Below are 15,357 nucleotides of genomic sequence, written 5' to 3'. Positions count from 1 at the left end.
TTCCACCCCATCCATGTTTTCTGATGTGGTTGTCACGATGATCTGACCGACTTATTATGTCACGCCACATGTACTTCTGCCTGATGGGCGTGTGCCGCCTGATGGGCGTGTGCCGCCTGATGGGCGTGTGCCGCCTGATGTGCACGTGCCGCCTGATGTGCACTCCACACCGGTGGCACGCCCTGTGCAGATTGAGTTACTTTATGACCCTAGCACAGAAACACACAGATTGCCAAACAATCCCTGGAAGCCTGTTTTGTTCACCTGTGTGTGTTTACTTAAGGAAAGAGACAGGCCTCTGATCTGGAGGAACCTCATTGGCTGAGGGTGACGGTTAACCTGGCCTGAGGAATGTAAGGCAGGACACACACTGATTATTCAAGAGGATTAACATGTTTCAGACCGGTTCTTCTAAATGCCACCAAGGTTAAGTGTAGCGAGCTGCCACCTAGTTTGGCTGAAAGCTTCACAACCGAGGTCTAAAAGGGGTAACGTATTCACAGGGTGAGACTTTATGGAATCCACTTCTCTCTTTTAACGATAATGGCTGTCCACATGCTATGTAAACCCAGTCCCCTCCCGATGTGATCCTAACAATCCTCCTGAAAACTCTTAACATCCCTCCACTGTCTCCATAGTGACTAGGACACACACAGACCCACACCCTCCCGTTGTCTACCTCCAGAGAAACCCAGCAGCCAGTCGACCAGCTCCACCTCCCAGCAGCCAGCCCCACCTCCAAGAGCATGACTATGTTGATGGAAATGAGAACAAGGTGTGGCAAACGGAGGATCAGTCTCCTACGAAGCAAAGCCGCTACATATGGAATTGGCTAGCAGCCATAGATAAGCTGAGTAGAGATGTGATTCTAATGCCAGGGTTTACCCTCCTATTTAGAGTCTATCTATCTAGGTACGACTGGTGTTACATAAGGACGTTTAATGAATTAATTGTTTACAGTCATTGTGGCGTGCAACAACAAATACAGTTCTCTCAGAGAGTCATAGGTGCATTCAAAGATAATAAAAAATATATACATCTTACCTTTTTTGATGATATGAACCCAGGTGAAGGTCAGGCTCTATCTGTAAAACAAAGAAAAATCCATGTGAAGTAACCATCAGATGAGCAGCAGGCGATCTTCATAGCTCTAGTCTGACATGACAAGTTATCCCACCCCGAATGATATCATCAGAACAAACAAACCAGGTCTAGATGCAGAAAGTCATAGGCAAATAAGTAAGTCGTGCTGGTGCATGCAAATGTGAGCAGTTCTGACATGATGATGTCGTTTTATTTTATAACAGCAGTCAAACGGATGTGTTTCCACCACAAAGATGGAACACCAATCAATTGAACCCAACACTGGTGCCCAATTTGCATTGGATTCAGAATGTGCTGTATTAACTCTATATTCACCTCACTGCTAATTAAAAAATCATATTTTGCACTACAGTGATTCAAGCATCAAAACCAGCAAAAGCTTAACGTCTCTGACTATGGACCTCCTTCAATCAAACCGGCCTTGGCCATATTTATGCAGCATCTCTATTTACACAACTACTGCCCTTGTTCATCTAGGACCATTTAACATGTGAAGTGGTGGCAGTCTACCTGTTGTTTCTTACCATTCCCTCAACTTTTTTGCAATTCTAGGCCTATTTGATCATAGATAAAGAGGGGATGTTTATATACTATGCAAACAATCCACAGGGGGTTTAAATGAGTTGAGCCCTCAACTGCTCTGTTAAGGCCAATCAGCACAGGCAGGCGAGGTGCGCAGGTGAACAGAGGTGGAGAGAGGAGGGGTGACTGACTTTCAGAGCAGTGACATGTGGGATGGACAGTGTTCTGACCCCGCCGGGCCGACCAGAGCTAGCTAGCCTCTATAACAATGACATGTTTGTAAACTATGATATCTGGGTAGTATCACTGTCAATAATGTCCTTTTGGACATCTCACAGAAGTCCTCTCTGTCGTTTGTCTCGTCTAAAACAGTGAACAGCACACGACCAAGAAACCTGATAAAGGCTAAACACAGACTACTTGGGTAAAAATACATATAGCAGAGAAAGTGAAAGTTACAGCTTTGAGAAGATACTGATCTCATGTTCATTTTTACAGCGATTATACTTGATTTTACAGGCTGCTATTCACCTCGTGTTTACTGAGTAACTACATAGTAGCGTGATAGTGTGTTCAGCTGTGCATGTTGTATAGGGAGGGTCATGTGCCTTTCTGTGGTCTCTTGGAGGGGAGTGTAAGGAAATAATGTCTTACCTGCAAGAGGCCTCCCTCACCAAAGTGAAGTACCTCTAAGATTGTGTCTGATTGGATGAATGCTGTGGAGACACAATTTGTCAACAGTTATTAAAAGACCTCTCCATAATTACATTCTGCAGGAAGTGGCAGAGTTGACAACCGTAAACAGAGCAGAAAACAGATGAAAATATCCATGTCTCTGCTATTGGTAGGGTGTGTTAAGTGTACATACAGGTCCCCATTTTCAGTGCATTCCTGAAGCATGTCATGATTATGTTCAGCAATGCAGGAAACAGCCATACTTTAGACAGGAAGCACCACCACTGCTTCACACATTGAAACTGCTGGTGGAAACAGTTCTCCTTTTCACGCTAGCTATAGGCTACATTTTTATTTTTTCAAAGTTACAGTTAATTGGATATGGGAAGGTGTACTAGCAAACGAATGCTTCCCTAAACAACTGTAGCCATCTAGCTAGCTACTGTGTTGTTGAATCCCAGTGAGGAATGGGCTTAATTTTGACTGTATGAAGCATAACGTTGAGGATAGCTAACGTTAGCTTGTTAGCAAAGCAAACCACTAAGAAAAAAACGCAAACCTGGTAAATGAGTACACCTATGATGAGTGTGCATTTCGTTGCACTGTATTCCAGTCCATTATGTATATAATGTGTAGCTTATATGTAAATGACATACATGAACTTGAACTTGTCGGTCTTGACAAACTAAAAATACCACTTATTTCCTGGTTTAAAAGAACAGCTAAACCAGTGTGACAAGCACTAAAGTTAGCTAGTGAAGGTTGATTACAAGTTACCCAGGACTAGCGATAGATATCCAAAATGATTACGTTTGCTAGCTAAGTTCAGAATATTTAGTGAAACATGGCTGGAACTGGCAAAACAATTGAGCTAGCTACGTTAGTTAGCGAACGGTACAGCTTGAAATCTCAAGGGCCACTTTAGCTAGCTTGGCTAACGACACGTTAAAGAAGCGACTGGACTGGTTAGGAATGTGTGAATATATTAGCTAGCTAGTTTGGTCATAATGCAACCAAGTATTACATTTAGCTATTGAGCCATGTCCTTTACTAAGCCAGTCCAAATACAAGCCGACACCCCCTCAATCACTGGACACCTTGGCTCTAGTCTTGAACACAGGCTAACGTTAGGTCGTTAACGGTAGCTAAGCTTGCTAGCAATAGTACACTTGCTGGCTAAATGTAGCGGAAAAAATGACAACTAAAAATACAAACCTTGTTTATTTGCCTGAGCTATATGAAAAAGTGCAAAAAATAAAACCCGAAGATATCCGAAACAAGACGTTTTTCCCCTCACTGGCAAGTGGAGGAAACTCGGTGTTCTTTCTGCTTGCGCCATTCTTCTGCTCTGACTGCATCACTATGACCGTGTGCTCCTAGCTATAAACATTGAGCGCAAGAACTGGCAAGCAGTGACACGAGGAAACTTTGTGGACACTGTGAACGGTGCAGTTGGCACTTGGCAACAGCACAAGAGCAAGTACTTTGGTCTTTGCCCCTCGACCTTATCACACGTTTTAGTGTTTTTACATCCTTAATTTATATTTTCTATTTCAAATGCAACAGTCATAAAAGTTATGTTCCATGTTCATACATATTTTTTTATCAGCAGTTCCAGCCTTCATAGATTTTTCTCTTTTGTTATTATAGCAGTTTAAATGTTTAACGTTTAGTTAAGACTAGACAGGCACTATGTATAACATGTCTTTATTATCTTAACAGTCACCACCTCTATCAGTTCACATGACAGACAGGAATTTATAGACACAGGTCAGACATTACTAATCAATTATGAATATCTGATTATCATCCTTATGCTTTGCTTTTCATTAAATTGTTGGGTGAAAATCAAGTGGAATAATACATTTAAACTCCAGAGGGCAGCAATGCTACATCATTTCCCAATCAAATTTCAATATGCCAAAATAAAATTAGCGAGAATGGGGGAAAACACACTCACAATATATTTGTATGACCCAAATGACACCACAACCCAATGACACCATAAAGTCCAAGTTATAATGTATGATAGACTTTAATACACTAAAGTAAATGTACCTCATATCATTTGTGACTCCTTCCCTGAGTTTATTTGAAGGGAGATACAATCAGCATGCAGACATTCAATTTGTTTTGCTGATATATGGCCAATTGTTTTCCGTGCAAGGTCCATATGCCCTAGTGCTGGGTCCTAGGGGAGATAATACAGGCCCCCCAGGACACAAAGGTGTTCCTCTAGCTTGACAACTGCACAGTTAGTAGGGCAGATCAGGGACCCAGTGGTGTGAATGGAGTGAAGCGAAAGATGGTTAAGCAATTAGAAATGCACATGGGTTTAGCAATTATTGTTGCGTTTACCCACAACACAATAGAATAAACAACTGCCTGGAGTCCAGTGGAAGTAGCTGAAGGGAGGACGGCTCATAACAATGGTTGGAATTGAGTGACTGGTTTGATACCATTCTATTCCAGCCATTACGCTCCATTCCAGCTATTATTATGAGTCGTCGTCCTCTCAGCAGCCTCCACTGCTGGAGACATACAGGATGGTGATGGGTTAGGCTTTACAGCACAGGGCAAATAGATAACAGATTATGTAGATAACAGATTATGAATTTGATTGATCCTCAGTGGAAAAAAGCTCAAATATTTTGTTCATCATAATAATTTATATTATGCCACAAATGTTAAACTTTATGACCAGCCATCTGTATAAAATGTTAAAATAAATTAATAGGTTAGCCAACAATGAAGCATAATATCTAACAAATGGTTGTTGTTTTACAGACACCCAGTACTGTAGCTCTCCATGAGGATGGTTGGACAGTGACAGTGAGTCAAGTGGCTGTGGCTTGCTATAAACCCAATAAACTGAAATATATGGAAATACTAGGAAATACTAAAGGTCATACTAGGAAATGCTCCAGGACAGCAGTGTATGATTTGAATTGGCCTGTTTATTCCAGCACAAAGAGATTTTTAATTGATCCCTCAGCACATTGACAATGACGCCTAGGATGGAGTGAATCATTGGTATCATGGTTACACACACAATCTCACAAGATCAGTGATTTCTCATGTGAGAGAAAAGGAAGTGGCTCCTGCATATTAGGAGACATTTGGATATCTTGATCAACTGTATTGTGGGAGACCCTGAAAAACACCCTGAAGACTCTTCTTGTTAACTTCTTCCCAGCTGACTGCAGTTGTCATTGCCTCTCTTGTGAACGTCCAAATACCATCAAAAGATTAGAGGCAATCTCATTTGTAAGTACTAATCCCACAGTGACAGTGACTGCAGTCTGGCCACAAGGAGGCTTTTGGAGTACACAAGGTTCAAACGTAAAGACAAATAAAACACAAACAAAAAGACTTCAATACAATTTCAGTCCATGGACGCTGAAGCTCCATCTATGCCTCTAATATTACATCAGTGTAGATTTAGTCTACTACTTGAAGAGGGTGCCTGGTACGAATGCATGTCCTCCAGTCACACAATCACTTTTCTGGCCCTTTATCTAACGTTGTATGGCCAGTAAACACCTACATCTCACAACCAACAGGACAGGCCATGCCGTTTCCGAAATTGTTGTTGGACAGAATTAGCCTTTTATTAATGACTGTTAATTCAATGTTTATTTCTGAGCCCTTGATAAGTATTTATAGCTGTGGTAGTGGAGAAACACTGTCTGAACAACTAATTAATTGCTTTACTCTCACATTCATTCGGCTGCCTCTGCGGTTCCTTAAGTCCGTCATGACAAGAACTGACTTAACACTTGGACCAGGGAAACACATTAGTGGATCTAGGGACATGCTGGAGTCTTAAATCTAAGATTAGAGCTTCTGTTCTATAGATGGAGGACGGAGGATTCCCCCTGTGTCTTCTCCACTTTTCCCAGGTGGGTGGGGCCTCTGTGGCCATCCAGTAGAGTAGCCTAGTGGGTGAGACATTCTGAACATCGGTGACATCTCACAGCATCTCTCATGGCCCAGGCTGTACATCACTCATGGCCCAGGCTGTGCTGAAGGAAAGAAGAGAGCCAACCGTGTCCTACCAAGCTAAGGGCAGAAAAGGGCACTTGGCTCTTCCTGTATTTGTAAACTGTAGGTAAACTACCTGCCTGATACGACACAACACCAATCACCCAGTCCTAAATCAACACCTACCCACTACTCACAAGACACTTGTGTAGATATGAATGGAGTGGATAGTTGTCTGGAATATTATAATATTTTCACCTTGCCCTCTGATAGGCTAGGTGGAATTTACGCCATATTTCGACCACTTATCTAATCCGTAAGGGGACGTTTCTTGTTATCTGTTATTATGCAGGTGAGGAGCAACACATAGCACCTCTTTCAGTCCCAACAAAGGAGCAATGTTGCTAAGTGGGAGTCTAGGGATTAATTTTCAAGAAGGCAGGGAGATGGGGTGAGTGTGAGCTACGCTCTGCATTTCTAATGGACTATGAGCTTTTTAGCCTCTTTAAGCCCCAGTTCATCTCATCCTTTTGACTCCTGCTCTATTATTCACTGGAGCCAAAGAGTAAATCCGTCTTCCTTCTTAATATGCTCTCATGACCATGTAGTTATGGCAGGCTGGTCTGGACCTTGTTTAGTCGAACCTGGTGGGAGAGCTGACATCTGGTCCAGGGGTGGCTGACATTAGGGCCCATTGTAAGGACTCTGTTGCACGACATTACTTATTTCAGGCAACATCTAATGATAAATGATAGAACTTCACCACCTGAACAAGTACTATCTTACCTAGCTGTAGGCTAATGGCAAAAATTCCGAAACTAAATGAATACTGCCCTTATGTGGTAGTCGTTAAAAGTTGTAGAAACTTCACTTCGCAACAAGCGGTGGCGCTCACAGACCCCTCCCTTCTCACTCTTCTTCCCCCCAAGCAGTTAATGACTGTTCATAAAGGTGACGGAAGTGCGTTACGGTTTAAAGAGGGCTGCTTGGGTAATAAAGGACACAGGGGGAGCTGTCCGTTGGCCTGGGTGCTGAAATATAATTCAAAGTCGTTGTGTCCAGTAGTATAACATTTGAAAGTAATATAAGGCTGTGTCTAAAGAGGAATTAATGATTGGAAAACGTATGCGTAGCCTATGAAGCAAAGGAGGAAAACATGGGATTATATCACATCGAGAGTTCCTTTGACGAAGACATTTGGCTGAGGACTATCCTTCCCTAAACTACATTCAGGTACATTTAGACTAGACATTTGCACAAATTGTGTGGTAGTCTAAAGAAATAACTAATTTTCCCTATTGTTGCAAATAATATAGAATTCATCAAATGTTATAGCAAGATAAAATGTTATCGTATCGCCTAAATTTAATCGGGACCAACAATGAAGGATAGATCCAAGCACCTATGGCTACTTGGCAATGCAATTTGTGAAGACGTTCTGATTAGATCACATTTAAGCAGACTAAAGTGTTAAAAATAGGATGAACTAAATAACTAAATTAAATCACAATGAATTAACTCAAAGTTTGAAAAAGTAATGAAAAAAATTACAACTAGGATGTAGGCCTTATTCTAACCTTTTTGACATATTTTTATTATTATCACCAACTGCTGAAATAGTTTATAATCAACCATAAAGACATGTTAACATAAATTATAGATACATTGGAAAAATTGGAAACATCAAACATTCTGAAAGGGGGAAAGTCAATCAATTGGATTTAATTCGGTCTCCTTCGTAATTCTTAACAGTAGAGATGTAGCCTACCCGAAAGTGTTGTAAAATGTGTGGATTAATTAATTAATTATTCCTTGCATGCAGGTTGTAGAATGTGTGGATTAATTAATTAATTATTCCTTGCATGCAGGTTGTAAAATGTGTGGATTAATGAATTAATTATTCCTTGCAAGCAGGTTGTAAAATGTGTGGATTAATTCATTAATGATTCCTTGCATGCAGGTTGTAAAATGTGTGGATTAATTCATTAATGATTCCTTGCTTGCAGGTTGTAAAATGTGTGGATTAATTCATTAATGATTCCTTGCATGCAGGTTGTAAAATGTGTGGATTAATTCATTAATGATTCCTTGCATGCAGGTTGTAAAATGTGTGGATTAATTCATTAATGATTCCTTGCATGCAGGTTGTAAAATGTGTGGATTAATTAATTAATTAATTATTCCTTGCATGCAGGTTGTAAAATGTGTGGATTAATTCATTATTGATTCCTTACATGCAGGTTGTAAAATGTGTGGATTAATTCATTAATGATTCCTTGCATGCAGGTTGATTAATTCATTAAAAATGTAAAATGGATTAATTCATTAATGATTCCTTGCATGCAGGTTGTAAAATGTGTGGATTAATTCATTAATGATTCCTTGTATGCAGGTTGTAAAATGTGTGGATTAATTCATTAATGATTCCTTGCATGCAGGTTGTAAAATGTGTGGATTAATTAATTAATTATTCCTTGCATGCAGGTTGTAAAATGTGTGGATTAATTCATTAATGATTCCTTGCATGCAGGTTGTAAAATGTGTGGATTAATTCATTAATGATTCCTTGCATGCAGGTTGTAAAATGTGTGGATTAATTCATTAATTAATGATTCCTTGCATGCAGGTTGTAAAATGTGTGGATTAATTCATTAATGATTCCTTGCATGTAGGTTGTAAAATGTGTGGATTAATTCATTAATGATTCCTTGCATGCAGGTTGTAAAATGTTAGATTGAATGCATGTTTATCCGCTATTTGACATTTTAAAAATAAGCACGAATACATTTTCCATTTCAATATTTTTTGTCTTTGATTTCAAATAAAACTTGTTTTGCAGAATAATACAATCATGCCTTACTAATGTATCAGTATTCTTTCTCTAATCTCGTGTTTCATTTAGTTGTTCAATTTGAGGTTCAGACAGGGCCATTCAAAGACATCACACACGGCATTCTATGGGCAGGTCATGTCAATACACCAAATCATTTGCTTGTAACGCTTTGGAAAGCAAAGCATTACTTCAGTGGGAGTCTATTATGCACTTGTTGTGTGGTTGTGGACCAACAAGAAAAATCATGTATTTTTTAGATCACATTTGAGTTTTTTATTGTTGTTATTAAGCAAATGTCTGTGTCAGTACACATCCAACACACATTCATCGATACCATGTAGATTCATAAAAATCGTGAATCAGTCTATATGAAGTGAGATTGTTAAAACCATTGTTAAGTCTGCAAAGATCCCTTCTAAATCCACAGTGAGACATGTGGTTCACCATCCCTTAAAATCCCTATTCATACTTCTCCCCTCTAGGAGAGTCCCAGAGTCATCCTAGACCTAGAGTTGTCCTATAATAGATAGTTGAATCATAGTCATACACTTTATAAGGTTGTGATACATTACTATAAAATGTGGGTGTACACAACTACTGATATGAACATTGTTGCCTCAATTTCTGGGCTTCAAGTTGTAGGTATATTTAATATTTAACAAACAGTTGTTCTGACTTGTGAGACTGTGAACAATGTAAATAATCAAACCCTATATGTATCCTACTCTAAAGTATCCTCACTATTCTGTTCTGTTCACAGCAGTCCACCAGCCTGATGCATTGGGGACCATAGAGTGAACCAAGATGCCGAAGATCAGCACGGAGCAGTCTTATCCCAGCCACGGCCACTGTTCGGTAAACACGCCCGACAACCTGGACCAGATTGAGAGTGGCAGCAGGTAAGACATTTACAGGATTTTACCAGCTTGGGTTTAGTTTAGGATTTGAAAGCATTTACTTTGAAGAGCCAACAACACACAGACTCCATTTTTGAATGCCAGTAAGCGTTCTGTGTGATCATGATTTATTGCAGTGTAGTGACACTCCAAACACAGGAAACACAAACGTTGACACGTCCCAAGCTAGTACAATTTCAGTGTATATTTTTAGCCTGGTGGAGGCCTCACTCTCTTCCTGGTGTCCTCTCTACGCTGCAGCCATGAGGACCAACTGGACCCCTCCTTCACGGGGACAGGAGGCATGTCCAGGTCAGTGCAGATGTCTTTTTTCCATATCATTATTTACATTTATGCTCATTTTGAGGACTACAATGAAAATAAGTCAATAGACTTTAATGTGTTTTTTATTCTTCATAATTTATAATGTGTGTATAGTTGTTTCTCATTGTTTTATAATGCATGTATAGTTGTTTTCTCAATATTTGAACATCATTTGATCAACATTACAATGAATTTCTCTCAGGCTGTCTCGCTTCATGGTGTTGGTGAAGGGCTGGTCATCTCACAGTAGTCAGCCCTCAGATGCCCTTCCTTTAGACTCAACCATGAAGTCACACACAGAGTTCAGAGAGGCCTGGAGGGCAGAGAGCATGTCCAACACCAGACTCTCTGACCAAGTCCGCAGGAGGAAGTGAGTCCTGTGTGTGTGTGTGTGTGTGTGTGTGTGTGTGTGTGTGTGTGTGTGTGTGTGTGTGTGTGTGTGTGTGTGTGTGTGTGTGTGTGTGTGTGTGTGTGTGTGTGTGTGTGTGTGTGTGTGTGTGTGTGTGTGTGTGTGTGTGTGTTCCGCTCAATTTCTCTTTCTCTCATGTTGCAATTTTTATGACTTAGAAAATAAATAGCTGCTTAGATTTGAAGCTAACACGTGTATTTCTATATTTGTTCAAGCAATGGTCAATGGCCCCTTGCAGCATACAATATGAACAACTGCAACAACAAGGATGAGTAAGTGGACAAACTATAGCATTCAGATAGTATTCCGACCCCTTGACTTTTTCCACATTTTGTTACGTTAAAACTTTTTATTCTAAAATTAATGTTGTTTTTTCCCCTCATCAATCTACACACAATACCCCATAATGACAAGGTAAAAACAGGTTTTTAGACATTGTTGCTGATTGATAAAAAAAATATATATATATAACATTTACATAAGTATTCAGAAACTTTCATTTACTATGTGGGTAGTAACTAATCAAATCAAATCAAATGTTATTGGTCCCACACATATTTAGCAGATGTTATTGCGGGTGTAAATAAATAGCTGTATATGGTTTTGTTCCCCCCCTGTCACTCTCCAAAGTATTTTGTGTTACATAATTGTGATCAGACACATATTTGTTTTTATAAATGTCATACTGGAGCACAAAGAATGACAAATTACAAAGAAATATCAGGAGAAAGCCGAGACCTGTCACTACTCTTTTGATCCGACAGTAGCATGCTGCCCTCCTCTGGTCTTGATAAATCATTGCACATAGTTTCATGCAATGGAAAATCTAATTGAAACCAAATAACACCCTCCATGAACATTACAATCCAATATCACCAAACAAATCTGTAAGAGTGACGTTAGTTCAGTTGATTAGCCTGATCCACCATCCAGACTGCTGAGCTTTTGTTTCTTTTCACTTCATATCAGTGGAGGCTGGTGAGAGGAGCTATAGGAGGGCGGGCTCATTTTAATGGCTGGTAGGGAATAAATGGAACGGTATCCAACACATCAAACATATGGAAACCACATGTTTAACTCCATTCCATTTATTCCATTCCAGCCATTACAATGAGCACATCCACTCCTCCCACCAGCCTCCGCTGCTTCATATAGAAAAACAGAGAGTAAGCTTGCGAGATCAGGATGGTGAAATGAGGCTTGGTTGAGTACACCTGCTATAGATAATCCTCTTATTTTCCCCTTGTATAATAGTGTGCTGTGCTGTAGTTAGTACCTGCTTCATTGAGATTGATAAAACGCTATGTGGAAAAATCATGTGTTCAGCAAAAAAGAGGAGAAGAAGGATGAGAAGAAGCCGGATCCCCCGAAGCCACCTGATAAGAAACCGGATGAGAAGAAACCGGATCCCCCGTAAGTATATTCAGATTCTTTGGTTATATGGAAGTCTTATATGTATAAACAAAAAAATGGATAAGTTCACAGGAAAAAGCCTTGTATTTTATGTTTATTTCAGTAAAGAAGTGTGGATCATTGACCCCGCCACAGATATGTACTACCAATGGCTGACAATAGTAGCTGTCCCAGCATTCTACAACTTAATGCTTCTGGTGCCAAGGTGTGTGCTGTTTTAGAATTCCAGTTTTAGGGTTTCCCAAGATATTGTTGAGTAATTGTGAATGATCAATACTCTTGTGTTTCTGCTTATCTCCCAGAGCTAGTTTCAATGACCTGCAGGCCAACTATGTAATGCTGTGGATGGTTCTCGACTACTCTTCAGATGTCATCTATTACATTGACACGTTTGTGAGATCTAGGACAGGTAAAACCATTCTTGTTTAGGGTTGTTGAAATAATTTCTACATAACATAGCCTTGTTCAACAATTTAGTATTTGCGATAAAGATTTGAAATGTCATCAACAGGTTTCCTGGAACAAGGATTGCTCGTGAAGGACCCAGTGAAACTAAAAGAACACTACCGAGCCCAGAAGCAATTTAAATATGACATCATATCGATGATACCTACCGATCTTGCCTTCATTCCATACGGTTACAACAATCCAGAGTTCAGATTCAACCGCCTCGGCAAGATGGCGCGCCTCTTTGAGTTCTTCGACCGAACGGAAACCAGGACAAACTACCCCAACATTTTCAGAATCGGCAACCTTGTGCTTTACATCCTGATCATCATCCACTGGAACGCTTGCGTCTTCTACGCCCTCTCCAAACTCCTGGGCTTCGGCTCAGACACCTGGGTGTACCCAAACATCACTGACCCCGAGATGGGCCAGCTGTCCAGGAAGTACGTCTACTGCCTCTACTGGTCCACCCTGACCCTGACCACCATTGGAGAGACCCCGCCCCCTGTCAGAGACATCGAGTACCTGTTTGTAGTCGCCGACTTCCTCACGGGCGTGCTGATTTTTGCCACCATTGTTGGTAACGTTGGCGCCATGATCTCCAACATGAACGCGGCACGTGCCGAGTTCCAGGCCAAGATCGACTCCATCAAGCAGTACATGGAGTTTCGTAAGGTCTCCAAGGTCCTGGAGGCCAGGGTGGTCAAGTGGTTTGACTACCTGTGGACGGAGAAGAAGACCTGCGACGAGAAGGAGGTTCTGAAGAACCTGCCGGACAAGCTGAAGGCTGAGATTGCCATCAACGTCCACATGGAGACGCTGAGGAAAGTGCGTATCTTCCAGGATTGCGAAGCCGGCCTGCTGATCGAGCTTGTGCTCAAGCTGCAGCCTCAGGTCTTCAGCCCCGGAGACTACATCTGTAAGAAGGGCGACATTGGCCGAGAGATGTACATCATCAAAGAAGGGAAGCTGGCTGTGGTAGCGGACGACGGGGTAACACAGTGGTGTGTGCTGAGCGATGGGGCATACTTCGGAGATCTCAGTATCCTGGGCATCAAGGGCAGTAAGGCTGGCAACAGAAGAACAGCCAACATCAGGAGCGTGGGTTACTCTGACCTCTTCGCCCTGTCTAAAGACGACCTGATGGATGCTCTCACTGAGTACCCTGACGCCAAGTACGCTCTGGAAGAGAAAGGCAAGGCCATCTTGATGAAAGACAACCTCATTGATGAGGAATTGGGAAACAAGGCCGACCCCAAAGAAATGGAGAACAAAGTCCTTACAATGGAGACCAACATGGAGGTCATGACGATCAAGTTCACCAGAATGATTGCAGAGTGGGCAACATACCAGGCCAAGGTCAAGCAGCGCATCAGCAACATGGAGGCCAGGGTCAAACCCCTCAGGCAGGGGGATGGATGAGGTGATGAAGGACAAATAATAACATGCAGAATATCTACTCCACATATTTAACAGACACGGACATTAAATGTAAATCTATAACCCATACTCACAATTTAGATCTGGTTAGATCTAAATAGCTTTCCATCCAAGTGAATTATAACCATAAACTGTATTGTTGACTAGTCAAAAGCAGTGAAGGCTGGTGGGAGGAGCTATAGGAGGATGGGCTCATTGTAATGGTTGCAATGGAATAAATGGAATGCAGTCAAACATGTTGTTTCCATATGTTTGATACCATTAAATGTTTTGCATTCTAGCCATTACAATGAGCCAGTCCTCCTATAGCTCCTCCCACCAGCCTCCACTGGTCAAAAGTATACCTAGATTCAAACATAAACTCAGCCAAAAAAGAAAGTCCTCTCACTGTCAACTGTGTTTATTTAAGGCAAACTTAACATGTGTAAATATTTGTGCGAACATAACAAGATTCAACAACTGAGACATAAACTGAACAAGTTCCACAGACATGTGACTAACAGAAATGGAATAATGTGTCCCTGAACAAAGGGAGGGGGGTCAGAATCAAAAGTAACAGTCAGTATCTGGTGTGGCCACCAGCTGCATTATGTACCGCAGTGCATCTCCTCCTCATGGACTGCACCAGGTTTGCCAGTTCTTGCTGTGAGATGTTACCCCACTCTTCCACCAAGGCACCTTCCCGGACATTTCTGGCGAGAATGGCCCTACCCCATACCTTCCAATCCAACAGGTCCCAGATGTGCTCAATGGGATTGAGATCCGGGCTCTTCGCTGGCCATGGCAGAACACTGACATTCCTGTCTTGCAGGAAATCATGCACAGAACGAGCAGTATGGCTGGTGGCATTGTCATGTTGGAGGGCCATGTCAGAATGAGCCTGCAGGAAGGGTACCACATGAGGGAGGAGGGTGTCTTCCTTGTAACGCACAGCATTGAGATTCATTCCTTCGACCATAAACGCGAATCCAACCAGCACCCCTGTTGAGACAAAACCGCGACTCGTCAGTGAAGAGCACTTTTTGCCAGTCCTGTTTGGTCCAGTGACGGTGGGTTTGTGCCCATAGGCGACGTTGTTGTCTGGTGAGGACCTGCCTTACAACAGGCCTACAAGCTCTCAGTCCAGCCTCTCTCAGCCTATTGCAGAGCACTGATGCAGGGATTGTGCATTCCTGGTGTAACTCGGGCAGTTGTTGTCGCCATCCTGTACTTGTCCCGCAGGTGTGATGTTCGGATGTACCGATCCTGTGCAGGTGTTGTTACAAGTGGTCTGCCACTGCGAGGACGATCCGCTGTCCGTCTCGTCTCCC

At 41.7% G+C, this 15,357-nt stretch overlaps 2 protein-coding genes across 2 annotated transcripts in view; one reads left to right on the top strand and one right to left on the bottom strand.

Moving 5' to 3' along the window:
• The window catches only part of LOC135543267 (transmembrane protein 131-like), a 31,587-nt gene extending 27,863 nt beyond the window's left edge, over positions 1 to 3,724 (bottom strand). Inside the window, exons 1-3 of the mRNA XM_064970408.1 lie at positions 3,517 to 3,724; positions 2,281 to 2,342; positions 1,045 to 1,085 (exon numbers count right to left, since the gene is read on the bottom strand). Of these exons, the coding sequence (XP_064826480.1) occupies positions 1,045 to 1,085; positions 2,281 to 2,342; positions 3,517 to 3,640 (227 nt within the window). The 5' untranslated portion in view covers positions 3,641 to 3,724. The remainder of the gene's footprint in view (positions 1 to 1,044; positions 1,086 to 2,280; positions 2,343 to 3,516) is intronic.
• A 3,588-nt stretch (positions 3,725 to 7,312) lies between these two features.
• On the top strand, positions 7,313 to 14,029 carry LOC135542970 (cyclic nucleotide-gated channel cone photoreceptor subunit alpha-like). The gene is made up of 8 exons (XM_064970095.1): positions 7,313 to 7,518; positions 9,879 to 10,017; positions 10,541 to 10,708; positions 10,963 to 11,019; positions 12,074 to 12,160; positions 12,264 to 12,365; positions 12,463 to 12,569; positions 12,672 to 14,029. The coding sequence occupies exons 2-8, from the start codon at positions 9,923 to 9,925 to the stop codon at positions 14,027 to 14,029; spliced, it is 1,974 nt and encodes a 657-aa protein (XP_064826167.1). The 5' UTR covers positions 7,313 to 7,518; positions 9,879 to 9,922.
• Positions 14,030 to 15,357: the final 1,328 nt, after the last annotated feature.

Source organism: Oncorhynchus masou, chromosome 7, assembly GCF_036934945.1.
Source record: "Oncorhynchus masou masou isolate Uvic2021 chromosome 7, UVic_Omas_1.1, whole genome shotgun sequence".
In the NCBI taxonomy this organism is placed as follows: Eukaryota; Metazoa; Chordata; class Actinopteri; order Salmoniformes; family Salmonidae; genus Oncorhynchus; species Oncorhynchus masou.
Note: the sequence above shows the minus strand (reverse complement) of the source record. Positions and strands in the feature narration are given on the sequence as shown.